The following is a 27,956-nucleotide window of genomic DNA, read 5'->3' as shown; positions in this document are numbered from 1 at the left end:
CTTTACTATTTTGATCTGAGCGTCACTGGTGAGTCTTATGTAGAGTAAACGCACGAAATGTCTTATTGTAATGTTTATTTGCGTACGTCTCTGTCTTGAATGTTCTTGCATTTATTTGTCCTGTCATGTTATGATGTTACTTTAGTGTTATATTTAACATTGTTCAACCCACCATTCTTTCTTAAAATGTTCTGTACCAAGTCAGAAAAATTGTTGTTATCATATAGTTCATTTCTGTGTGTGTTGCATTTTACTGTTTCTGTTGTGTCGTTGTTTCCCCCTTATATTTGATGTCTTTCCCTCATTTTTAGTTTGTAACCCGGATCTTTTTTTTCTTAATTGATTTATGAATTTTGAACAGCGGTATACTACTGTTGTCTGTATTTATATAGTATGTCGTCGTTAATATCTGCGGATTTACTGTTTCTCAGAAACTATATGCAATTGGTTAAATGTATCATGTGTATATTGACTTTTTTGTGTGAGTTGTTTATGTCCAAATGTCTGCGAGTCATAAAATATTTAAAGGCAGTAAACATGGAATAATTTATAATTTGATATACAACACTCGTTTCTTTGATCATTAAAGTCCAAAATGGATTTCAATTGTTTTTTTTATATCATACTACCATACTTCATGTACATAATTTACAACACATTAATTAGTTTTTGTGTTGAAATTTACGTAAAGTATTCACTAAGTTCAAAGAAAGTTGAATTATTATCACAGATAGCAACATACTAGACACACTCATTCGCACAATATCAGAACTGGCAATACCAGCGACAGGTAGGCGTCTCTGATGGAAGAAGCCATTTATGTCCACGTTTTGTGAATTATTTTCAGTAATTTTACGTCGCCGCAATTTTCAAATGTCCATTCAGACGAATTACTATAACATGTATAACTGATCAGAATATCATTTACCTTCCGATGCACTACCAGAACAGCACAACGATGTATTACATACGTAAGCCTTAATCGAAGCATGACACTAATAGAAAGATTTCATCGAAAGCTTTTCACTTTAAAGAAATTTAGTTATAAATGAACTCTGAACCTCTATGCTAGATAAATCCCGTGTCATAAGCTTGCATTTCCCATCTGTAACATTTATTGAACTATTTCGATTTACGGGTTATCCTTGTTCTTTAAATTTACTGAATTTCGTCAGTAGTAGCAACTACGGCAACAATGTTTAGCCACCAGTGGACGGACACATTCGCTCTTTCCATTCTGGGCTACAAACTCTGTACAGTGAAGGCCATTGATTCTAACATACGTATTATCAGTGCAATCCGTATTCGTTGTATATGGAGAGTATGTCGTTGGGATGTTTTGTTCTGAAATACAAGGTATAAACATGATAAATCTGATAATGGTGTAGTATATAATACTTCATTACAAATTTGTTGGCATTTTATCAAAGATAAGACGGTCAGGATCTGCTTTTCTAGAAAGTTGATAATATTGGTACAGTCGCATTAATTCAGGTCTGCATGTCACAAATTTTTATAGTGGCTTTCTCACCACTTTCTTAAAACGGAAAAAGAGGAATATTATCTGTTATATTAGAAATAGGCTGAAGTGTTTCATTTATCAAACTGACAGTCTTCAAAGTATTTCAAGTCTGAGTTTTTTTTTTAGCTTAATGTATCAACAAATATTTATATGTATAAACTATTGCTATTCTTTGTAAAAAGATCTACTGACAAAAATTTGAATTAAATAACTATAAACATTAAAATTGCCTCCTTTGCAACGAAAGTAACCAATTCAGAATCAAATAACGACAAAATTTAGATATCTAGTTATGAGCGTGTAGCATGTGCAGTATAATGATCGCATTAACACAATGTGCAGAGTGGTTTGTTGAGGGGGAGTACAATTCTAAATGCTGCATGTTTGGTATGGATCAGCTGTCGGGATGATACATTGTGTCCAGCATTATGATATATGACAAGGTAGAAAATAATGATGAAATATATGACACGAAAAAACTTAATAATTTGTGCATATAGTATATCTTGTGTACACACAATGTATGATAGAGTATGTATTTATGTTGTTCACAAAGATAGGTCTATGGATGTTCCAGCTACTCATTCCTTCCAAAGTGCACCCCTCGCCATGGAGAAAACAGGTATACTATTTCATGTTCTGTTCAAGGAAAATGTGACTATTGCTTTTGTGTGAAACTTTTCATTTAATGACAATTTGGTTGATCAAATTTAGATTATGTTATATTATCCTTCAGTGTTTTTCCATATGAAACAAGGTAAAATATTTTGCCCCATAACACCTATCTATATTTTAACATATTTTTGACCAATAACACCTATTTATCTTTGAACATGAGACTTCATAGGTCATAAAAGGTCATTTGATTTTCTTTCTTTTGATTTGTGACCCAAATAATGCCAATGCAAATATAAGGTAAAAGTTCGAGTTTTCCCTCCATATTTTATATATTAAATATATCGAAGAGAAGCTCCATTACCTATCAATACTTTCGAGGAACTTTAGTCGTAAGATTTTTTTTGTGAAGCTGACAAGCCTTGGTTTAAGACGGAAATTTACGAAATGTGTCGGTGTTAACATGCCTGTAAGCCCTCAATCATTCCTCTTACTTTTGACAGTAACAATATAGCATAAGAACAAATGGTTAGAATAGCTGGAAATGGGTTGACTCATCAGATAGGTATAAAGAACTAACGGAACAAGGGTCAATCGATAAGTTTCAACGGTTGAAAGGGCAAGACGTCACTAGCAGTTTTAGAAAAGTAGCACTGTGTGCAATTCTGAAATATGAATATGGACATGGCCATAAGTGTTTATATGTATTGATTGCAATACAGTTATATATTAAAATGAAATATATATTAACTTAAAAACGATCATATGTAAAGATCCCACAACGATAATCCAAATCGATAAATTTTTAAAATGAGTTTTAAATGAGATTTTACAAGGATAAATATACTTATATGGACTTAAAAACACCATTATAAATTGGAAATATAATCAACTTCGTGTGTTTTTAAAAGTATACGGTTGTTCCTTAAAAAAAAATCGTAAGGGTTCCGCGGAACCCAGTGTCTCGCCTACTTTTGCTGTTAATCACAGGCTCAACAAAAATGAAGTGAAAATAGAAATATTCCTCTTGATACTATCTTTGATTGTACGAAGATTTTGTCAAAGTTTGGTAAACATCTAGGATAGTTTATGAATCTAATGCATGTTTTAAAAACTTTAACTGCAGACTGTATGCAATGTTAACTGGAAGAAAAATAAGTCCATTTACAAGTAAAATACAGAATAAAACAGGAACACAATTTGTTTTCTAGATACTAGCATTTGATCATAAACAAGTTTCTGTCCTAGTTTTGTAGAAATCCATTTAAAAGTAAAAATGGATTTGTTTTTTACAAACTTAACTTTTGGATGCTATTTTATGGTCATAGACAATCTTCTGTGCAAGTTTGGTAACAATTCAGAAAAGTTTAAGAAAGTAATTAAGATTTCAAAATCTTAAACCACAGAGTGAATATTTATGGAAGCCGCCGACGACGGAATGTAGGATCGCACGATAAAAAGAATGGCATTGTAATTGTTTTGTAATTTGATTAAAACACAGACCATGTTCCTGATTTCCTTAAAGGCTTGATTATCTGGTATTTATTACATCACCCAAAGAAGTTTTAGCCTTCCAATTATCAATAAGACAATACAAGAGAATTTTGAATGTTCTTTAACATAGAGATAAAAGAAGTGCCAATACAAGAATAGAAATACATATTTAGTAATGTATTAAAATGAAATTTATGTTAGCACTAAACCCCACATTGTTTAAATATTATACTACGATAAGAAAAAAATCAATAACCTCGGATTTAAGGATTGTATCCTTATTCATGTTATTTGCAAGCTAAAAAAATAAATAGTATGTATCAAATTTAATTTTACTTTTTACAGAGGAGGTCAAACTAGGACCCATTATTGTTTTTGAGCAAAGAATGTTGATAACAAAATTACTCTCTGCCCTGAATTGTTGATCATTTATCATTCGTGTATCCATCGTAATTTGTTTTTAAATCAGCTCATTCATTTAGATTCACAAGGTGAATTTGTAATTGTATGTCAGATTAGACATATTTCGTTTCTTCCCACAATGTGTTGTCTTTTATCTGCATGCACGAGTTAAGAAAAAGTAAGCTTAATTATGATCATGACCTGTAATGATTTGGAAAAGGGTACATGCGTTCACATAAACAAAATGTTAAACCCTTCGATGCTTATTAGTATAATTAATAGAAATACATTACAGCAATGAAATTAGCTATTTTCCTGACGTATGTAGATTATATTCTGGTTGGCTTGCTTGCTTTGTTTGTATTAATGTTTGGGATCTAAAAACAATGTAAATATGTGGAGTTAAACTTGTATATATAATTGTAAATTTGATTGGACATTATTAAATATTCACATTTGATATGGCCGTATTAAATTATAAATCAGGTACCTTTTGAAAGCTATTATTCGTGTGTTTCTCTGTCCTATATGTCCTTACATTTATTTGTGTTGTAGTCCTTTAACTCATGTTATGTTGTCATTTAAATGATATATTTAACATTGCCATAAAAGTAGAAGGTTTGACTAGCTACAAAACCAGGTTCAACCCACCATTTTTGACACAAACATTAACAACTATAAGTAACCGCACGGTCTTCAACAATGAGCATCCGGATTTGTTTTTTTCTCAATCGATTAATGAATTTCGAACAGCGGTATACTACTGTTTCTCTTATTTACCTATATACAGGTTTTAATCCACCTTCTTATTGTTTGCTTATGTCAAGCTTGATAACAATGCTTGAGCAAACATTAAAACAAACAATTAAGCAGGACAAGCAAGTTTACAAAACTATTACTCTACTTGCAGTAATGAATTGATTCGCATGACATAGGTCTTTGCATTTCGTCATCATTTATTATAATAAACCATTCAAATGAAACCCTTTTATCAATCGAAGCATCAGTTCATTCACCTGCCTATTGATGTCTATACGTTATATATATTAAACAATCATCTGCATTAAAGCTCTGCATGTTTTAAGCGTTAGCAGCGATTTTGCCTTCAAAACTTTTTACACATGACAATTTTAAGCAGAAAGCAATTGTTAGTTAGTGTTAGTACTACATAAAACAAACAAATTTACAGCATAGACATGGCTTAAAATGAAATCAATACTTTGGCTTTTCAAATCTTAAATTTCTGTTTAAAGTGTATATTGAATTATTACAAAAAAATGAATTGAATATGTAAACCAAAGTATGATTTTATATGTTGTTAGTTGATTAGCATTTAACCCGCAATACACACCAAGGGTATGACAGCTGCGGCAGCAAAAGTCCTTAATGCTTGGATCCACATGACAGATATATGTCCCATATTTGGTTATAAATTCCAGGCAAGACAATCCATTAATCAGGATCTTTGTATCCGTGCAGTAGTCTTCTTCTGTAAAATCTGTAGCCAAAGTTACTCATTAATATCACCAGTGTGGACACTTCAAATCAATATTCGATTGTACAGGTTTGAGTTATATTGGGGATTGTCAGATATTAATTATAAAAAAGAAGATGTGGTATGATTCCCAATGAGATAACTCTTCACAAAACACCGAATGATACAGAAATTAAGTACTGTATTGAACAAATCTTTTGTAATAAGTTAAATAAAAAATTGCACATAGCCAAATCACGGGCATATGACGTTTGCGGGTTTCTTTTACCTGTACCACAAAGAGGACTGCTGAGCTCCAAACATTGTTTAAATGTGCGCTTTACATTTTGCTACACCTTATCTACTTTAACCTGCCATCTGCGCTTTTGGCATCAGTCTTCTGCGCCAATTGCTATTTCCATGATATATTATTTGCGTCATATGATATTGTTCTAAGGCATAAATTGCGTCAATTTACAGACTTCGTTTGTGATACGCGTCAACACTGGATATAAGTTGGAAAATAAACCAACAGATAAATGATTTTTTAGCTGCATTCAAATTAATGAATATGCTTTGTTTTGGATATTGCATGATTTTTATACGAAATTACAATATTTATAATATACGCACTAAAATAAAAAAGGGCACTCAAAACAAACAGAGTCAAATGAAATCACTTATAAATCCCGAAGATGGTGTGATCAAAGTCGGATTGACTTTTCCCCATTTCCATTTTCAATTGTACCATTGTTGAAGTAAAACAAACAAAAAAATGGGAGAATATAACACGGCGAAAAATATTAACCATTAACTACTGTTTTGATTTCAGCTGTAGTACATGAACATGAACTTATTGTAAAGAAAACTAGCATTCACAATTAATATGTTGTAGCGTTCTTCAAATCCTGTTAATGAAAAGATTTATTTGTGAATTGATATTTTACATAACATAAAATATCATCAAAAGCCGTAAACAATATAAGCTGAAAATAGATTATTCAAAAATAAGATACAAGACTACAAGGAGGAATTTGATTGTAAAACATTTAATTGTGTGTTTTTACGATTTACCCATTAAAAGCATAGCTAGGTCCACATTTTAAAACATACAGCCAATAATAACAGCCTATTAAGATAGCTCATCTAAAGAATAACAAAACTACTTACTTTTACTGCAAGACTGACAACATCGTTTCTTGAATATAGAATCTTGGCACTGGAATGGGGAGGCATCTTGTTCACAATTCGCTTTAGGTGGAGGTACATCTGGGAAGGGGCAATTGTCTTAAAATGAACGAAACATAACAATTAATGAGAAAAGCATAATGATGTAAAAAAAAATATCCTTACGAAATAATCAAATCATACTGAACATCAGGTGTAGAAAGCAAATATTTATAATGTTTCATAAGGATTCAACCTGTCTGATTAGGACAAAACAATTAAATGCTTTAACGTTATATGTATGTTACTATAAAACACAAAATCACTGTCTGCACGTGTTTTTGATATCAACTTCAACGTTACAACGTGTAGACATATATAAGATCAAATAATATAAAACCGGCAAACTATAAAATAGCCCACCCTCAAGATTTCATTAAATACGGACAGCTGAATTTAAGATCCTCAATGCTCTTCAACTTTGTACTTGTTTGGCTTTATAAATATTTCGATTTGAGCGTCACTGAGGAGTCAGGCGTACTAAATTTTAATTAGAATTTTTAAAGAAAATGGGAAAAAACATGAAGACTGCGGTAACGCTCATTTCATGCACGTTTTTGTCTATCAGCTCAAAGAAATAATTTGTCCCTTGACCGTGACGTCATCAACGTTTTTTTTCCACGATTGACTCCTTAAAATGGAATATAAAATTAAGTAATAAGAAATGACTATAATTTTTCTGGCTATTCGAAATAACGTTCACACGTTAAAATAACCCAATACGCTGATATTATGTGGGCTCAAAGTTTTCTTCTCCTGTCTATTCGAAATAACCTAAACAAATATGGTGCACTATTTTAATTCACCCGCAACGTGTATAATTCTGTGTGCATTACAATTTTTATGTTATTTCAAATAGGAATTCAAAATATTACAGTCATTCAGTAAGAACCGATTTCAATAGTAGACCCGTTGTGCATGTCCGTACGTACCAGTGTAACATCAGGTTAACTCACTCAAAATCGTTTGAGAAGATATTTGTGAATGCATCATTCCCAGGTGATCAAGACCAACGGAGAATACATTCTAAAGATCACTTGTTGACATTATAATATGAATGGATAAATGAACCTATTTTTAATCGTTGAATATACAAAATCTACAATAACTAAATATGCATCTACCTGGCGCAGAAGGTGCAGACTCGTCAAATATACATTTTCCCAACATGCACCACTGGAAGTAAAAAGAAGTTGACATTTATTAGAAACTTATTTTATCTATATTATTTATTAATCAAACACCAATTGAAAGTCTATCATCTAATTGTAAAATTACTCTTTTTTAATATACTGATACGTCAAATAAAATTATGTTTATAAAACTATTTATAAGCTTCATAGATTTCTTTCGTGGTTCTTGAAGCGTTCAGTTTAAATGTTGCCACTGTTTTGTGAATGCTTAAACAATGGTTCAAACTGAAGTTATGATTTATTTCGTGAATATATATGAATTTTTTCAAGAATAATTATTTTTTTAAAGTAAATGTAATATTTATTGAATTATCCTGTTGGTATGTAATAGGAGTTCGGATCAACGAGCAACTACACTGTGAATAACATATACCGATTTGATTGTTCAATAACCATTACTTAACCAAACGGATGCAAGGTTCATACGATAATACAAACCAAGTACTAAGTAAATCATACTAGTTATATCAATAGGACAACGTATGTCATCCTATGCAAAATATATAAAAAATAATCATTGACGACATTGATATGCGTTAATATAGTAATATGTTGTCTGTAAGATTACATGTGTATGCTATATATTCCACATGTTCATACCTTTTTATCACCACAAGAAGTTCCCATTGCAGCTCGTTGTTCGCTAGCTGTGATACAAATTCCTTTTACTGGATCAAAGCAATACATTTTGTAGCACATTTCATCTATTGTCGAAGGAGGCTAAATATTGAACATAAATATTTATAAACTTCCATTCATAATCTTGCTGCCATTATGATAAACACATTTGAAAATCGCATTAAACGAAGTTTTGTAGTGTAAACATATACCCAGTTTTTTAAAACAATTACCAAAAGTATAAAAAGATCAACAGTTTTGAAAACTTATTAAAATATCATAAATCTAAGCGCAATATTCAGGTAAGGATGGAATCTTTGAAATCTTTGATAGCAAAAAACAGCAAAAACATTGGTACAGGTTTTTAATCAAATTGACAATTTTTGAAATAAGGAAGGAAAAGTAAAATTTTACTATTTTGTCAATTTTATAGTCAACCAATCTTTTCTTTAATTCTTTGTAGAAAACGTATTATAAGACGTAATATCTTCTGGCAGTTTATATCAAAATTGTGTCCTGTATATAAAACATGTTTTGTGGTCTGTCGTATTTATTTTTTGAAAATAGCGCAATAAAAGATACATTTGGACAAATTCTTACACACTTTAATCATTTTCCTTTATTGTATACCCCGTATACAACCTTAACATGAAATAATTAGCCAAATTAATTGTTTTTTTGAAATTAAACTTATTATATACAAAAATTGAAAACATCACTTTACGTCATAAAAATAAAGTTAATTTTAAGAGGAAAACTACGTGGTGATCATTAAAGTAATGTTCTAGCTTGCATTAAGCTTATATTAAAGCAAAGTACATACACACATAAAAGAAGTATTTCCATATATTTCCTGACATTGTCCGTGAACATTCATTATTTGTCCAGGTGGAACCGATAAAAACGGTTTTACCACTCCATTTGTCACTGAAGACCCACTGCTATCTTCTCCTAGGCAATTGTTGTGTCTAAAATAAAAATGTAAAAAACTAAGCCTTTTTAAGAATATATATATATATATGCATGTGACGATGATGTGTGATGATTTCAATTAAAAATTTGAGTGTAAAAGATATCTAATTATATTGTAACTATATGACACAACTGAACTAAGTTTTGACATACGATTGGCTTTAACGTTTAACGTGAACTCCCTGCACAGTTTATTATTATAACGTGTTTTTTAAATAGCAATAACAAACTTACAGTTCTCTCATTTTTTTGACCTGCTGTTTCATCTGGTAAATTGAACAATCTGAAAATTTGAAACTGTATTCCACTGTTTTTCTGTTGATTATGGCTGACGATGGTGCCATTATATAATTCATGGCACTAGGACAATTAGCTGCTTCTGGTACACTGTCGCCGTCGTGATGTATAACGCCAAGACTGAAATAAAACATAATTAACTGATTGACCACATACATAAGGAGCATTAAAAGGAATATCTATGTCACATATAACCATAGAAATGGATCATCTGTTGTAACCACAATCTCTTGTTTTTTTCGTCCATTGTAGTATCACAGAATGCGACCCGAATTTTACCTAAACAGGCAATGTCAAAGCCTGTAATTTCAGTGGCGGCTATTTTGATATGTTCGATGTTTGGTGTATAATTTTTTAAATACATTAGATAGTTATTTTGAATCTATCATTTTTTAAATACATTAGATAGTTATTTTGAATCTATCTAATATGTAAGTACTGTAATAGTTTCCTGTCTATGAAGAAGTAACATAAAAAATGTAGTGCACACTGAATTACCAGCGTAAATATTTCTTAGAATTAAATTCCAAATTCCATTTGTTAGGAGAAAATTTAGAAAAAAAACCCGTTGGTGACGTCACGATACAATGACAAAACTATGTCTATGGGCTCATAGACAAAACACTTAATAGACGTGTAACATTCCAAATTAAATTCTTTCTAAATATAATATATACATATATACACAAAAATGAAACGTTGGACATGGTTTTCTGTTCAAAAATGGAGTAATCGAGTGTTAATCTAACTAAAGGGAATTTTAAATTTAAAAATTTTAGTTTTGATTCTTTTTCATTTTCGGCAAAACTTTCATACTAAAAAACAACATAATATTACTATTTTATCAAGTTGACCATTCTTCGTATTGCTTTCAATAATAATATTTTTAAAAATGGATAGGATACCAAAGCCGTGCGTAACGCCTTATTAAGTAATGTAACTTGTAAACATAATGTATAGGCGTCAGGATGTGTGCCACATCCCAGATCTGATTACAACCACTAAGGGTCTGAGGTTGTCTCAATTTGTTTTGAGGTATGTATCGCTCTGTCAATAGTTTTGTATGTAGTGTTTTCTACAATGTCTTTTCATTTTTGTTCGTTTTTCTTCGACTTATGAAGTTTGATATTGCCGTTACTTATTTACTGACAATTGCAACAGCAGGAGCGCTTTATTATCCAGCGTTATTTTTTCTAAACAAAACAAAGATGTTTAGTAAAGATTAAATACTTTCATGAGAAATTTAAAAAAAAAAATGTTGGCAAAAGTGCGTGATGACTAAAAGAAGAAATTCAATTCAGACGGTTATTAAAAATATTTTTTTTTCCGTACTTCATAAATGTAAATTTTCCGCTTAACTTCAAGACGTAGAATCAACTGGTATTATAGAGGAAGCATATAAAAAAAAATCTAAGTTAAAAAGTGGGCAGACTATGACATCAATTTGATGCGAAATAAAAGAACATTTCAATAAAGGTTAACTGATGAAAAAAGTAATAATACTTTTTTTTTTATAAAACTTTATTATGTCTAGCGTGTCCCTTGTTATTTCATATTTTATTGTTTTTATTTGATATTATGTACCTTTTATTGTGTCGTGTTGGAGTTAATATTTTATTATAATAAGGTGACATAACCCACGCAGTAAGCCTTAGCACTAAGAAAACGCTTATTATTAGATTTAATAGCGAATGTTCCTAACTTAAAGATTCTAATATTGTCTAATCATATTTCATATACATAAATTCATTTATCTTAATTTTGATTAAATGTTAAAAATATCCGGTTTTAGCCTTAGAAATGTTTAATTCGAATTATTTTATTTTATTTCATTGTATTATATCGCCTTGTATTACTTTAACAGAAAACAATATTGGTCATAAATTATCCTCAAGTAAAAATATTGTACTCTGTGGCTCTGAAGCTAAAGATGAGGTTAACGAGTGAACATTGTTGTCAGTGTTTATCTGTTGGTTACATTTGAATTAAACGGGTTATTCTAAAATGGTCAAATCCCAGCTAGTTGTGCTTACTCAAAGGTTGCAACTCCTTCAGTCGAAGTTGAACTTAGACGGTTTCTGTTTTTTGTTAAGGTATTTTTTATTGTGTGCATGCTCCAGCAGGTTTTATAGCTTTGGCTTTCCAAATATCTGGTCTCGAGCGTGCTTAACAGATTTTATCACCGAAACACTTGTTCCGACTATGACATAATATCATAGTTTAGAGGTATCAATGGTATAACATCTGCATGGTGTATTTGTTTTTGTCATTGAAGAAATAAAATCTTTAATAAATTAGTTAAATTGTGATTTCGTTCTTATTTTGATTGATTCTACTAGTACTCTGGTAGCAATAATTTCCTGCAAATTGGATACATTGAGATAGATTATTGGAACGGAGTAGAGGTATGTGATAAAAAAAATCTTATCCTGACATAACAAAAAAAGTTGATTTTTTCAATCTTTTCAAAACTTCGTGACTTTGATTGATGATGTTGTAAGCTGGACCAATAAATACAGAAAAGATTTTACCAAAGTCACTATAACGCCATAATATATTGCAATATATATTCATTTTAACATTAGCACTGCATTGCATATGTTATTAGCATCCGCATTTACTATTTCAATAGGGCATTGTGTGTCAAAATATGCTTTTAAACGGCATTGTCTCCTATCTAAATATACATGACAAGTTCTGACACTAAAGCTATATTGGTCAACATATGCTTGATTACGGACCATATGTTTCTCTTTTTACTTTAAAGAATCAAACAATTCTTTATAAAAAAGTAAAAACACAAAAATACTGAACTCCGAGGAAAATTCAAAAAGGAAAATAAAAAAACAAAAGGCAAAATCAAAATTCCAAACACATGAAACGATTGGATAAGAACTGTTTACAATTGACATGGCTGTTGTAAAAAAGGAGAAGCTTAGGTCAATTGATAAAGCTGTTTATCGTTAAAATAGGAGACAGTTTCGGTCATTTGACATGGCTGTTGTAAAAAAGGAGAAGCTTAGGTCAATTGATAAAGCTGTTTATCGTTAAAATAGGAGACAGTTTCGGTCATTTGAAATGGCTGTTGTAAACAGAAACTGTCTGAGTTTAAATATTCTACAAAAGTGTTGCCATTCCATATCATTCATAAATTCTCCTTTAAAATGTTAATACCGCTTTTATTATATGTTTATTTTATTATATCTTAACTACATGGCATCAAACAAGAAATCTCTCAAATAATTGAATACTGGACTTAAAGGTGTCGAACATAAACAGATTCTTCGCTCTAAGTTGCACGTCTCTAAGTTGTTTTGTAATGTACTTCCATAACAAAAAGCGATACCAATTGACCTGCGCTGTCTCCTCTGTCTACATGAGCGATGACAATTCACCTGCGATGTCTCCTGTTTCTTCAAAACCGATGTAAATGGACCTAAGCGGTCTCATATGTTTACAACATCCATGTCAAATGACCGAAACTGTATCCTATTTTAACGATAAACAGCTTTGTCAATTGACCTAAGCTTCTCCTTTTTTTAAAACAGCCATGTCAATTGACCAATGTCATCTCCTATTTTTACAACAAACATCCATGTCAATTGTCTTAAGCCGTCTCCTATTTTTACAACAAACAGCTATGTCAATTGACCAAACCTGTATCCTATTTTTACAACAACGATGTCAATTGACCTAAGCTGTCCTCTAATTGTTACAACAAACAACAATGTCAATTGACCTCAGCATTCTCAATTTTCTACAACAACCATGTCAACTGACCTAAGCTGCCTCCTATGTTTACATTAAACAGCGATATCAATTGACCTACGCTGTTTCATTTTTTTTTACAGCAAACAGCGATGTTAACTGACCTAAGCTGTCTCCAACAAATGAGGATGTCAGTTTACCTTACTGCATCCTTATTACTTCAACAGACAGCGGTGTCACCTAGGATAGCTTATCAATTCTTCAACAAACGTGGATTTCAGTACACCTAAGCTGCCTTCTTATCACTTCAACAAGCAGCGGTGTCACCTAGGATAACTAATCGATTCTTAAACAAACGGGAAAGTCAGTTGACCTAAGCTGCCTCCTTATCACTTCAACAAACAGCGGTGTCGCATATGATGTCTTTTCATTTCTACAACAAACGGGAATGTCAGTTGACCTAAGCTGTCTCACTATTTCTACAACAAACAGCGATCATATAGGCTGTTTAATTTAAAGAGCTGTTATTACATGCATGACTTTCTCATTTGCTTGTGTCACACATATTATTATGCTACATTCTATAGTCTCATTTTTATACAGGTATTAGTTATTATCTCGATCAATTCGTTTATTTGTTGATTGCAAATAAAAATGAAAAAAAAAATTTTATCATATTTTACTTACTTGTGTCCAAGCTCGTGCGCTGCGATTCCCCCTGAATTATATGATCCGTGGTCAACAATAACAGATGTACTCATAGAGGTACATATCCCACTTAAGTAGCTCGTTCCTACAAATAGAATAATGAGGACCTACTAAACATAGAAATACATATCCCACACTTAAGTAGCTCGTTCCTACAAATAGAATAATGAGGATCTACTAAACATAGAGTCACATATCCCACTTAAGTAGCTCGTTTTTTTAAATAGAATAACGAGGACCTACTAAAAATAGAAGTACAATATATTTCACTTAAGTAGCTCGTTCCTATAAATCGAATAATGAGGACCTACTAAACATAGAAGTACATATCCCACTTAAGTAGCTGTTTCCTATAAATAGAATAATGGGGACTTACTAAAAATAAAAGTACATATCCCACTTAAGTAGCTCGTTCCTATACAAATAGAATAATGGGGTCCTACTAAACATAGAAGTACATATGCCACTTATGTAGCTCGTTCCTACAATTTGAATAATGGGGACTAACATAGTAGTACATATCCCATTTAAGTAGCTCGTTCCTACAAATAGAATGATGGGGACCTACTAAACATAATAAACTGACAACGCCATGATTGAAAAATAAAAAGACAAACAAATAATAGTACACAAAACACAACATAGAAAACTAAAGACTGAGCATCACGAACCCCACAGAATGTGGCACCCGTTGTGATGCTAATTTTAGTACAAACCGGTAATAAGTCTAATTCGGTAACTCACCGAAGGCGTTGGTTGCACCCACATTTAGCACTCAATTCCTTTAAAATAAAGTCACCTTCTTATCGATATCAAAATTACAGAACAGCACATGGTTTTTCAACAGATATATTTAAATATAAAAAAGCAAATAAATAACTTGAAAACAGCTATTTTGTGATTTATTTAATAACTTGAATAATGGTCAACAGACATTTTATTCCTAAGGAAGTTATATTATTGGTAACGTACCTAATATGTATCCTCTACCATTTGTAGCATCGTGTCTGAAAAATATTAAAATTTAGGTAAACATCTCGATTTTAACGCTTAATTTTTACAGGTGTTTCAAAATACTAAAATTAAGCCAAGATATTCGTGACTATATTATATTTTTAACCTGAAAACAAAGGACTGATGGTACGACCAATGGATTGTATATTTTTACCATTAATCTATTAAAGCATTTATATTTCGTTATACAGACAATTTTCATTATTTCATCTTGCAATCAGCAAGTAATAGGTATACAAGTTATCGAAACGCGCTTCTGGCGTATTAGATTATAATCCTGGTACCTTTAGTAACTATTGTCACTTTCCTTACACCCCAGTTCCTTTGTTCTAACAGGGGTGATCTGAGCCAGATAACCTCTACCAGATCATCCCAGTTTGAGTTTCTTTCTTATGCATGCTTTCCTTCGTTCTGTAACATTTTGGTGGGAATATCAAATCCAAAATAAAACTTATAATTTATTATACGGAAAAGACTTTCTATTAAGATTCACATAGAAAAAATCCAGTGTATATGCTGGAATTCTAACTCAAGACCTTTATCATATCAAGCCACGACACACCCACTACACCAGGATGACTGGATGCGATCTAACAGTAATTAGTAGAAGTGGGGAGAGTTGACAGACTTTTATTCAATAGGGTTTAAACTTTTTTTGTTAATAAGTGAGTTGCCAGACTGATTGCTCAATTTGATTTTACACTTTTTAAAAAGTGGGGCGAGGGGTGATCTTATACTGACACGCCGCGTCCTTGTGGGATAACTATTAAATAAAGGCAACAGTAGTATACCGCTGTTCAAAATTCATAAATCGATAGAGAAAAAAAATCCGGGTTACAAACTAGAACTGAGGGAAACGTATCAAATATAAGAGAACTACGACACAACAGTGACACAACACCGAAACGCAACACACAGAGAAACGAACTATAATGTAACAATTGCCAAATTCCTGACTTGGTACAGGGCATTTTATGAAAAAAAATGGTGGCTTAACCTGGTTGTGTGGCATGGAAAACCTCACGCTTTAATGGCAGAGTTAATTATAACATTAAAATTACAACATTACACGACAGGGTTACAATAAATAAACACATAAATGGGAGAAAATATAGAACAGAGAAACAAACGAATAATAGCCATCCAAAGGTAACAGGTTATGAAATATTTTTATACACCAGACGCGCGCTACGTCTACACAAAACTATGTTCAGATCGCAAAATTAATTACACATTGAAAAAACACGAATCCCTCAATAATCTCAGCTACAATTCCAGTCTAATTTTGTAAACAAAGAGCAACAACTCTGTTTATTATGCAATGATATGTCAAACCGACTTGTTAAGTTTTTCTGTCTTGTTTCAGGTCGAGTGTAACTATAATGTTGTTGTTGACGATTAACAACAAACAGGTAAATTAGGTATTTGAAGATTTGTTCAACAAACGTTTATTGGTATCGTTGTACAAATCTTCAGGCTTTAATTAATATGTTTTTAAATGTCCATGGTCGAACTTACTCTGTAAAGAACATGGCGTGGTCGTGTTTTGGTAAATTTGTTGATTTTTTTAGAAAGTTTGTCAATCCTAACAATGTCGTACTACCATCCACTTTTGATCGCTTATCCTGTCCCTGGGAATAAGTTAATACAAAAGGCATATCGGTTGGATTCTGAAAGAAAATACATCTTTATTAGATTTATAACTTTCTTTTCGTATGATTATCTTTGTCATTGATTTATATGTGCTACTTTGTATTTAAATATACAAGAACAATAAAAAGCAATTGGTACCAAGATTTTAATGTCCGTATTGAATTGTTGTGTGCATATGTAAATAAGACTTGAAGAAACATTCAAATGAGAGACTCGGTTGATTTTTGTACTTAATAAATATATGATTTTGGGTAATAATAAAATGCACTAGTAATTGATAGTTACATAACAATGTGTATGGAAATGAATCGATAGCATTGTATTCTTTTATCCACAGTTGCATCTCATGTTTCAAGTGTTGTGTTTAGTAATTTATATGTTAAGAGGGGATAACTATTGCTTAGTGATAATTTAGACTGGCATTTTCGCCACACTTTCTCGTGTTGTCAGTCTAGTGTTGAGAAAACGAGACAAAAAACATAGAAAAACTAATGAATTTATTGAATACATTCACCACATACATACATTTGAACTATCAAAAGGAAATGTAGAAATACACCTAGTAGTATGATACAGGAATCCTCAGACTCTCAAAGCTTACGATGTCTTGGAATCGAATAATGTCTTCAGGAATAACCTGTAAATCTTGAATTAATATATGAGGTTTGGAAGACAAAATCGAGTTTTTCTATGGAAAGGAGCAGGAAAATAAATAACAATATACTTACCTTTGCAACAAAAAATCCCGCCAGTTTAACTTTTATATGAAAATCAGTATTATTAATTGATGAAAAACGTAAATCTATCTACAAAAATATAAATAAATATATTTAATGATCTTTGTCATATTGTTTTTTTCTTATAAATTAATGTGACACTTAGTTATTCCTTTAACCTTTCTGTAATAGGTGTGAAGATTATATTTAACTGTTTATAATATGATTTAAAAATGGTTTGCATAATTTTACCACCTTTTCAATTTCAATGACCTTAAGTGACCTACATTTAGTTTCTGTGTCATTTGTTTTATTGTGGAGTATTGTCTCTTTATCATTAATGCCAAATTTTCTTTTTATATCAGACTTGACAACACATGTAGCTTTCTAATTCACATTGTTAGTAAAAAAAACATGGTAATATAAGTTTAAAATAAAGCTGATGGACGGATATCGACTTCTGTATCCGTCAACTTAAATGTTACAGAGACGTTAATACGAATAAAATATGACAAAAAGCATGAATGTAACTATACTCGTGATATATGTTAAAGAGTTCATGTTTCATAAAGGCTTAATTTTTATTCGAGCGTCACCGATAAGTCTTTTGTAGACAAAACGCTCGTAGTGCGCAAATACAAATGTTAATCCATGTTTCTATATTGATTTTATTTAAAACCAAAGGGTCGATGCCACTGCTGGTTGATTTTTTACTCCCCTGCCGAGTTGTCATCACTTCTTGGTTATCATGAATTATGATTGAAATGGTCATATTTAAAAATTAACTGTTTACAAAACTTAGAATTTTTGAAAAACTCAAATAAACGTTTTTTGTACCTCAGAAATCGATTACTTAAGCTGCATTTGGCAAAACTTTGAAATTTTTATCCTCAATGCTCTTCAACTTCGTGCTTTATTTCGCTTTTGGTTTCAAACAAGTATACGTAATACAAATAATGAAAAAAAAAACTTAATCGCATTTTCCAAAAGTATAGAAATGTTTAGTTTCATTCAGAATTCGATTTTTCTTGGTTTTACAGACAGTTTTATTTGAATTTCTCCGATTCGGCTTTAAATCTAAGATACGGTGTACTTTTTTTTCGTAACTCGATTCTGAAGTGTTATCATATTATTGTTAATTGAAGTGCACTATCGTAGATAGAATTTTCTATGATTTATGGCTCCATGAGACGTCTTCGTTAAATTTAATATATGTATAAGTTGACTTACTCCATTAACAACATGCGTAAAATAATATCTTAATTTCGTCATAGTATCGTCATCGTTACCATGCTTTTTGTAGAATCTGTAAAAAAATAAATCTATTTTAAATGTGAATCATTGCGAATAGTTCTTTACAACACGGAGTAATGTTCGAAGTCTTTACAGAGCTTTTAATAAACTATAGTGGTATTATTATTTACAACCGGTTCGTTGGTATTTTGGTAGTTTGCTTTCGTCGATTTGCGGGAGGTCGAGGGTTTGAAAAAAACACATGTTCTATAATCAGAATGATGATAAACTTGCAATTGTTTTTTTTTTAAACAGTCTGTAACAAAAACACTGCAGTAACCTATGGTGAACTGTTGTGATGATAAATAACCGGAAAACAATAATATTCCTTCATTATTTTTTTTAATAAAACAAACAAAATAAATGTAGTCTAAAATGGATGACTTACTTTTTGTATAAACTATGATCAATGAGTATAAGTACTTCTACAGTAAAGGTTGATGGCATGTCAAAGTCACTGTCTGTGATATAGTTATCGCGCGGATCAACTTGGCGTCTCGATAAATGGACCATGTTATGTCCTAGATACTGGTTGAAGAACGACCGGTGGCGATCTGAAATAGTCATTTATAACATTGTAATTATAAATGTCTAATACGTGCAGTATTGTCATATACGTTGTACATACTTAAAGTTGTAAATAACAGAACATGTTTTAAAAGACACGAAACTAGATTATAATTTACCTCAAATATCATTCAGATCTTGAGTAATACCAAAAACTTCTTTTTTACTTTTTTGTCTAAAAAATCCCAGAAAAATATCTTGTATTTGTGTTTTGGTGAAACAAAAAAAGCAAAATGCACTGTATTAAAATGTGTTGGATTGTACTCAATAAATTTTCTCACTATGATCGGTACTATTGTATTTTATACTATTAGGTATAAATAAACGTAACAGGTAGGTCAATGTCTCCTGAACCTGTTTCACACCAACTAAACTAAGGTCATGTTTTACTAAAATCACAGCAAAGTTTTAAGACGAGCTAAAACTATCTGAATAGCTATACAGCATGGTTTTAAGGCTATCTCCAATTATTAAAAATATCTTTAAAGCATAGTTTTAAGATTAAGCTCAAATTTTAGAATGACTAATATATTAAAAGATTACCTAATATTGTTGGAATATCTTTAAAGCATAGTTTAAAAACTACCTAACACTATTGGAATAGCTACACAACATAGTTTTGATATAAGCTTATATTATTGGAATAGCTACACTGTATTCAGTATAGTTTTGAAACGTAGCTAATTCTTTTGGAATAGCATAGTTTTAAGACTACATTCAGTTATTGGAACATCTTTAAAGACAGCTAATATTGTTTGCATAGCTATGCAGCATAGTTTTAAGAGTAGCTATTATTGTTGGAATAACTATATAGCATAGTTTTAAGAGTAGCTAATATTGTTAGAATAACTATGTAGCACACATCATAGTTTTAAAGACTACCTACAGTTATCAGAACATCTTTAAATCATAGTTTTCAGACTAGCTAATATTGTTCAAGTAGCTATACAGCATAGATTTAAGACAAGCTTAACTTTTGGAATAACCATACAACAGAGTTTTAAGACCTAATATTGTTTGAATATCTTTAAAGCATATCTTTAAGATTTTGCTTATATTGTAGGGATAACTATACGGCATAGTTTCAAGACCATACCATATATTGCTGAAATATCTTAAAAGCATAGTTTTAAGACTTCTTTATTTTATGATATCATTAGATATCAACACAATCCTTATTTTGATCATGTAAATGAAGAAAATGCAGTGTATATTGGGAAAAGGAATTCTAAAGCACATATATCAATATAAAAACTAACATCCGTTGATTAATGGATAAAAGGCATCCACCAGAAATACTCATACTTTTTAAGTTTTCTGAATTTTATTGCAGAATTTAATTGTAGTTACTGACATTTATAGACCGCTAGTTTAACATGATATCGGAGAGTTACAAGTCTCTTGTTTACTTATGTGGTCATAACATTTACTTTTTCTTCCATATCTTATTTATAATAACAAACAAGTTGCATTTCATTGATAAATCATAATAAGAAAAAAAGCTGAGAGACATGAGAGAGGCGTTTTTAATTTTATTTTGTTACGAAGTTAAACATGCTATAAATATGTCTTGTATGTAATCTTTCATCTTAAGATTATGAAGTAAAAACGCCTTTTACATCATTCGGAACTTAAATTTGAGCGACAAATACATTTACCTTGAAAAAGGTATAGTAAAACCAATATTCAAATTGTCTCATATAAGTTACGTTTTCATTACAGTACTTATTTCCTTGTTTGTCATTTAGGGTTATTAACTTTCAATACAACATGAAATAGGATCAAGAAATCGTAAATATGTCAACACGAATACTTGTGATACTAATATAGACCATTCATTACTGTTGTATAACTCCCACAACAATCATTTTCCTAAAGCAGTATGTACAGAATTAATTACAACTTATTTGACATTTCGTATCAGTTGATAATGTAACTATGATGTGCTAAAACATTCAAGACGCGTACAAAATTAACAAATTTAACGTAAATTATTTATTTGTATAAAAACCGTTTATGGTATAATATTTTGTCATTGTTAAGTAACTATGAACTCTTCAATAAAGAACTCCTTTTAAATAAATATAAAAAATATATTTAATATTAAACTAAGCATTAATGATGACTTACTTGAAGTAATACCAGCACTTCTCTTACGTAAATAATGAGAATTATTTTTAAATGTATTGGCAAGTTTTCCTGATGGCTCCAATACATATGCCGTATTGTTGGTTACCATATAACCATCCTGAAAGCATAACAATATTTTCAATACAGAAGCAAAAGAAGCAAGAAATGAATTTAGGGTTTAGATAAAATGTGGTGCAGATTTTTGTTTGTGTTGTATCATTTATTTTTATTTAACAAATAGTAAGAACAGGAAATTTCACCTTCTTATTTCAATAAATCACTTGATAGATAAACAAGGTATTTTGAGAATCGCAAAACAACCGTTAAACAATGCCGAACAACCGACTGCAACGAAGTAAAAATTTAATAAAAAGTAGTTTTGACTAACTTACCAATTCTGTATGATTATCTTTACTTATTTTTAAAGAGAAAGCACCAGTCTGATCTTTTGATTGGTAAAACGCTACATCCTAAATGAAAGTAAAGCATACTTCATTACTGATTGGTAAAACGATACATCCTAAATAAAAATAAGCATAATTCATTACTGATTGGTAAAACGCTACATCGCTACATCCTAAATGAAAGTAAAGCATAATTCATTACTGATTGGTAAAACGATACATCCTAAATAAAAATAAGCATAATTCATTACTGATTGGTAAAACGCTACATCGCTACATCCTAAATGAAAGTAAAGCATAATTCATTACTGATTGGTAAAACGATACATCCTAAATAAAAATAAGCATAATTCATTGGTAAAACGCTACATCCTAAATGAAAGTAAAGCATAATTCATTGGTAAAACGCTACATCCTAAATGAAAGTAAAGCATAATTCATTGGTAAAACGCTACATCCTAAATGAAAGTAAAGCATAATTCATTGGTAAAACGCTACATCCTAAATGAAAGTAAAGCATAATTCATTGGTAAAACGCTACATCCTAAATGAAAGTAAAGCATAATTCATTACGGATTGAAGTCTATTATGTACATGTGTATCAACATCAAATGGAATTCAAAGTATTCACATCTTTAATCTTATGAAGCAAAATTCTGATTTACAGAATTTATTTGTCATTTTTAGCAGAGACTGCAAAAGCATATTTAAATGATATATATAAATGATAAAAGTATAATAACATGTAACTTAGAAACCTTATTAAGGATGCTAGAATACCTAACTATTATGCACAAAAGCATAACATGAAATTCTGCTCTTCTAAACAAAATTAATTTGAACAGTTATAAATGCCGTACATACGCGAAAATGTGCATGATAGATGAACTATTCGCTGCTTAAAGTGCAACGTAAATGTAACATTTATATTTAAAACGAGGACAAAAACATTGGACATGAATTTTTAGATTAGGTTTTTTATGTAACTTGTATAATTACTGAGATGTTTTAAACATGTTACTAGTATATCAAGAATAACAGTCCGTCTCAATTTACCTTCCTAAAACACATTGACCTGATTTCGATTGAAAGGCACGCGTTGTCTCTTGCGTCTCAATTTGCGTGCTTTGCGGAGGTACAGCTATTACAAATGTTTTAAGAGTATTTAAAAGACAGTTTTCAAAATAAAACTGAATAAAATTCTAATTTGAAACAGTGAATAATAATAAACAAATTAATATTTTTTTCAAGAATTTAAAAGAACTTGTGATAGTGGACATCGAAATTGCCACATAATTTTCTTTTACATCATTATGTTTTCTGGTCTGTTGCGCCGTTCGTTCGTCCGGCCGTTCGTTCGTCCGGCCGTTCGTTCGTCCGTCTGTTCGTTCGTCCGTCCGTTCGTACGTGTGTCCGTTGTCCGTTCGTCCTGCTACAGGTTAAAGTTTTTGGTCAAGGTAGTTTTTGATGAAGCTGAAGTCCAATCAACTTGAAACTAAGTACACTTATTGCTTATGATATGATCTTTCAAATTTTAAACCCAAGTTAGACTTTTGACCCCAATTTCACGGTCCACTAAACATAGAAAATGAAAGTGGGAGTTACAGGTTAAAGTTTTTGGTCAAGGTAGTTTTTGATGAAATTGAAGTCGAATCAACTTAAAACTTAGAACATATGTTCCCTGTAGTATATTTTTTCTAATTTTAATGCCAAATTAGATTTTTATTCAATTTTGCGAGTGGGGCATCCGTGTACTTTGGACACATTCTTGATTCACAATATTTTGCTGATCTTAAATGTTTTCTACATATTAGCTTTGTTTATTGTCATGTCATCATACTTAATTAATTATAATACAACAATTCCTATTAATATAAAATTATATAATACACAGCTACACATTAAAGTGATAGATCCAAAATGCTCAGCTCGTTAGTTTTGTGCAAGTAATAAATTGAACGATTTTTACACCCAAGGCTTTTCAAGCGTTCACATTACACGAAGGACTATACACGTTTAATCTAAAACAGTAAAATCATGACAAAGTATAGGGTCTTCAAACGCACATTTTATGATTTTGTGTTATTTTTATAAGTCTTTATAAGTCCACAAGGTAATCAGTAATGCTAGTACAAATGTACATTGTTGTAAGCTTGAGACATTTATATATTACTATTTGTATTTCGTCCTCTACTAGTTGAAATATTAACACTACTGTTGACTGTTACTGAGTTTTAATATCGATTAGTAGGTGTTTCAATTAAATGTTAACGGAGGGTACCCAAACTGCACCAGTATGCTGACGTTTATGTAAGAAACAGACAAAAGTTTCCAATTTTGTGTTTATTTAGTTCTATCCTTATTAAAAATACAGTTCCTCATATTTAATTTTGAATCCATACTGAATCATATAAAAATCTGTTTATACCGATATCCGACCGCCAAACGACACACTATTGTAATGAGAAGTACTTAAAGTGCATACACGCTCAAATAAACTTCACATCCTTACAAATCTTATAACAGATGTTTTGTTTTAATTTTTTACATTTTTAGAACAATTTGCCAAACATTTATGCTTACTATTATTATTATACAAAATGTATGCATTTTGTAAGAAATGGATGAATGTCACGATAATAATTGCTCATTGTTAAAAGACGACTTTTTGTTGATGCGACGTTTCCCTAGACTAGAAACCTTATCTGAGGATATTATTTACATTTAGCTATGTTGAAAGGCGCGCATAATTGGCAAGTTATGAAATTACAAAGCAATCCCTAACAAAACTCCGCTCCTCTATTTGAAAAATAGACGCAAATTTGGTACTGGTGCAGTTTGATATTTGACGTTAATAATTGTAATGCATGTAACAAGACTAAAATATATGTGTTTTTACGTGTTCATTATTCATGGAAAAAATGTTGTTAAGAATTCTTTTATTGGATTTGTCAGATATAAAGATAAATGGAACCTTACAAGACAATCTTACTGTATTGAAATATGTGCAAGACTTCAAATAACTTAAAACTTAAAGCCTTGAGATTTTACAATGTCGATGTTCGGAATTGGTATTCGTATATCAAATCAAGTGAAGCTCAACGAAATGCTAGAGATGGGTTTAGTTACTGTTCCAAATGTTTAAAAATCATTTTAACAAAAAAAACCCACAATAATAATAGTTTTCAAACGTACCAACTACAGTCGTATTATACTTTACAACCAATCAGATTAAGGAGTAACACTTACTTTACTGGTACCAAGTTCACATATCACATCACCAGTTTCTAGAGAGCAGATTGGCACATTAATATCAACCAATCAGATTAACAAGTAACACTTACTTTACTGGTACCAAGTTCACATATCACATCACCAGTTTCTAGAGAGCAGATTGGCACATTAATATCAACCAATCAGATTAACAAGTTACACTTACTTTACTGGTACCAAGTTCACATATCACATCACCAGTTTCTAGAGAGCAGATTGGCACATTAATATCAACCAATCAGATTAACAAGTAACACTTACTTTACTGGTACCAAGTTCACATATCACATCACCAGTTTATAGAGAGCACATTGGCACATTAATATCAACCAATCAGATTAACAAGTTACACTTACTTTACTGGTACCAAGTTCACATATCACATCACCAGTTTCTAGAGAGCAGATTGGCACATTAATATCAACCAATCAGATTAACAAGTAACACTTACTTTACTGGTACCAAGTTCACATATCACAATACCAGTTTCTAGAGAGCACATTGGCACATTAATATCAATATTTGGATTTCTTTTGAGATCTAAAGTTTCTATAACATCACTTTGGCGTACATCGAAACTTATTTCCCTTGGAAATGTTTCCTCATTAGAATTTTGTGTCTGTTCAGCACCTAAAAAATAAACTAAAATATAGTAAAGCTGTAAGCATGACCGTTGACAGTTTTCTCAACCACAGAACTGTTGTTTTATAATACATATGACATGGATTGCAAATAAAAACAATAATAAAAAATAGGTATAAATCACAAAGAAAACAGTGTTTCCAAGGGTTTTATTTATACATACAAATCACAAAGCAGAGGTCAATCTTACATTACATTTTATTCTTTATTCTTTATATGCTTGATTAATTTTTTTTCAGTAAAAGAAAAAAATAAAATCTATAAATGTGATTTAAACATGTATGTCATTAACATGTAGAGTACTTACCAGAGTTTGTAGGAATTTCTGCATTACTATGACTTAAAAATAACTGAATAACATATAAAAAATAAACTCCGACTGGTAGTGGATACATCCAATCCATGATTCCGGATATTGTCCGAGATCCGTCCCTGCATATATACTTCTGCAATATGCAGCTGTTCGGTTCGGAATCAATAAATAGTCCGGACCGTCTTGGATGAGGATTATACTCGAACTAATCAAGATGTAAAGGTAGTACAAAGTATAGGACGATTATTGCCCGGAGAACAAGGCAATAAATTGTCTGTTTAGTGTATATTGGGGGCACATGTAGGTGTCATCAAATACATCTGCATAAATATATTTATTTGTAATACGTGCAAAATAATTCTCATAAAACCCATCAATTTAAAATTTATACATATTTAAAGTGTGTCAAGAGATTTTCTGTTTTATTTGTCATTTTGACTAATTACATTGATATAATACAAAGGCAATTAAAACAAAGCTTTACCTGGTGTGTACATTTCAAAAATCGTTTATGTTTGAAACCTAAATATAATGGTTTGCTGAACTTAGGAATTACACTACATTGAAATACATTGTCCAGTATGAGAATGTAAAAAGGGAGGCTTCCTATTTGAAAAAAAGAAAGTTCCTTTCTAAGAACAGACACACACATGATGTAGTGGGGTTAAAGTGTTTGCTGGCGCAAAACCCTACCCCTAACCTAGGACTGTAGTGTAACAGTTCAACATCAAAACAAATTATACAAATCAGTTTGAAAAGACTGAACTTATATCAGTTCGATAAAAAACACAAAAACCCTAACACAAAGAAAAAATCATATATCTGAGAATAAAATATCAACACTACATCCAATGGATTTAGTGTAAAGACGTCAATAACAGTTAGTTGAGTCAGAACTTTGAGAACTTTGGCGTTGCTGTCATATTCTGATTGTCTATGTTTGATTAATTCAAAATTCAAATAAACTCTGGTGGTTAAAACTTATGTACACAACATAAATATTCAGCTTCTGTCTTTATTTTAAAGACATTTCAATATATTATTGACCAGTTCATACGTATGACCCAACAAGTTATGTAACATATGTCGTGATGTGTCCCGTGTGTGCCTTCATGTTTGTATGATTTTTATGAAAATCTGGAGATGTGGCATTACGCCAATGAAAACAAAGATCAAAAGAAACAATGTGAACAACCGCAGGTTACAATATGGTATCTAAACAGTGAGAACATCGGATACCGTTAAGTAAGCTATTAAAAGGTCCAGGCACGCCATATTAAAAGTCAACTAATTAAAAAGAGAAAACAACGGCCTGCCTTCTTCTATAATGAGAAACAAACGAAAAATGTTATGACAGACAAACCAAGGACAACCACTGCACTGTTTACAGACACTTTTACTTGGGACTACTAAGAATATTGAAACACGTCTTATAAATACTCTGGTACATTCTGTATTTGGCTACCCTAAGTCAGCTAGAGGTTTCTGTCTGTCTTATTTGTTTTTCATTTGTGTGTTTTTTTTAGCATAAATACGATCGATTGTTTTCGCTTTTGAAATGTTTTAGATTTCTTTATGCCGAGTCTTTTTAAATTTATTGCTACACGATATGGGTTTTGTTAATTTTTGAAGGACGTAAATTGTCCTACTTTAATTGTTTACATGCTCGCCCTTTTGGTCTCTTGTGAATAGTCTCATTTACAATTTTACCACAATTATCA

At 31.1% G+C, this 27,956-nt stretch overlaps 1 protein-coding gene across 3 annotated transcripts; it reads right to left on the bottom strand.

Moving 5' to 3' along the window:
* Nucleotides 1–579: 579 nt before the first annotated feature.
* On the bottom strand, nt 580–26,460 carry LOC134695010 (metalloprotease mig-17-like). 3 transcript variants are annotated; one of them, XM_063556142.1, is made up of 17 exons: nt 26,230–26,460; nt 25,732–25,910; nt 21,996–22,073; nt 21,604–21,721; nt 19,295–19,460; nt 18,844–18,919; nt 17,626–17,703; nt 16,763–16,914; nt 15,203–15,237; nt 14,210–14,315; nt 9,752–9,934; nt 9,369–9,513; nt 8,528–8,647; nt 7,859–7,910; nt 6,678–6,794; nt 5,385–5,531; nt 580–1,344 (listed from the first exon to the last, which is right to left on the bottom strand). In XM_063556142.1, the coding sequence occupies exons 1-17, from the start codon at nt 26,324–26,326 to the stop codon at nt 1,172–1,174; spliced, it is 2,022 nt and encodes a 673-aa protein (XP_063412212.1). In that variant the 5' UTR covers nt 26,327–26,460; the 3' UTR covers nt 580–1,171. The 3 variants fall into 3 exon arrangements, with proteins under 3 accessions (XP_063412212.1, XP_063412213.1, XP_063412214.1); XM_063556143.1 differs by lacking the exon at nt 5,385–5,531; XM_063556144.1 differs by lacking the exons at nt 25,732–25,910; nt 26,230–26,460 and adding an exon at nt 25,257–25,341.
* Nucleotides 26,461–27,956: the final 1,496 nt, after the last annotated feature.

This window comes from Mytilus trossulus, chromosome 13 (assembly GCF_036588685.1).
Source record: "Mytilus trossulus isolate FHL-02 chromosome 13, PNRI_Mtr1.1.1.hap1, whole genome shotgun sequence".
Classification (NCBI taxonomy): Eukaryota; Metazoa; Mollusca; class Bivalvia; order Mytilida; family Mytilidae; genus Mytilus; species Mytilus trossulus.
The sequence above is the reverse complement of the archived record's forward strand: the minus strand, read 5'-3'. Positions and strand labels throughout refer to the sequence as shown.

Coding starts and splice junctions, on each gene's coding strand:
- LOC134695010 (XM_063556142.1), bottom strand. CDS start 26,326: ATGGATTGGATGTATCCACTACCAGTCGGAGTTTATTTTTTATATGTT. Junction 7,911..8,527: donor CTTCTTGTGGTGATAAAAAG/GTATGAACATGT, acceptor TTTTACTTCCAG/TGGTGCATGTTGGGAAAATG. Junction 6,795..7,858: donor GTCTGCACCTTCTGCGCCAG/GTAGATGCATAT, acceptor GTTCATTTTAAG/ACAATTGCCCCTTCCCAGAT.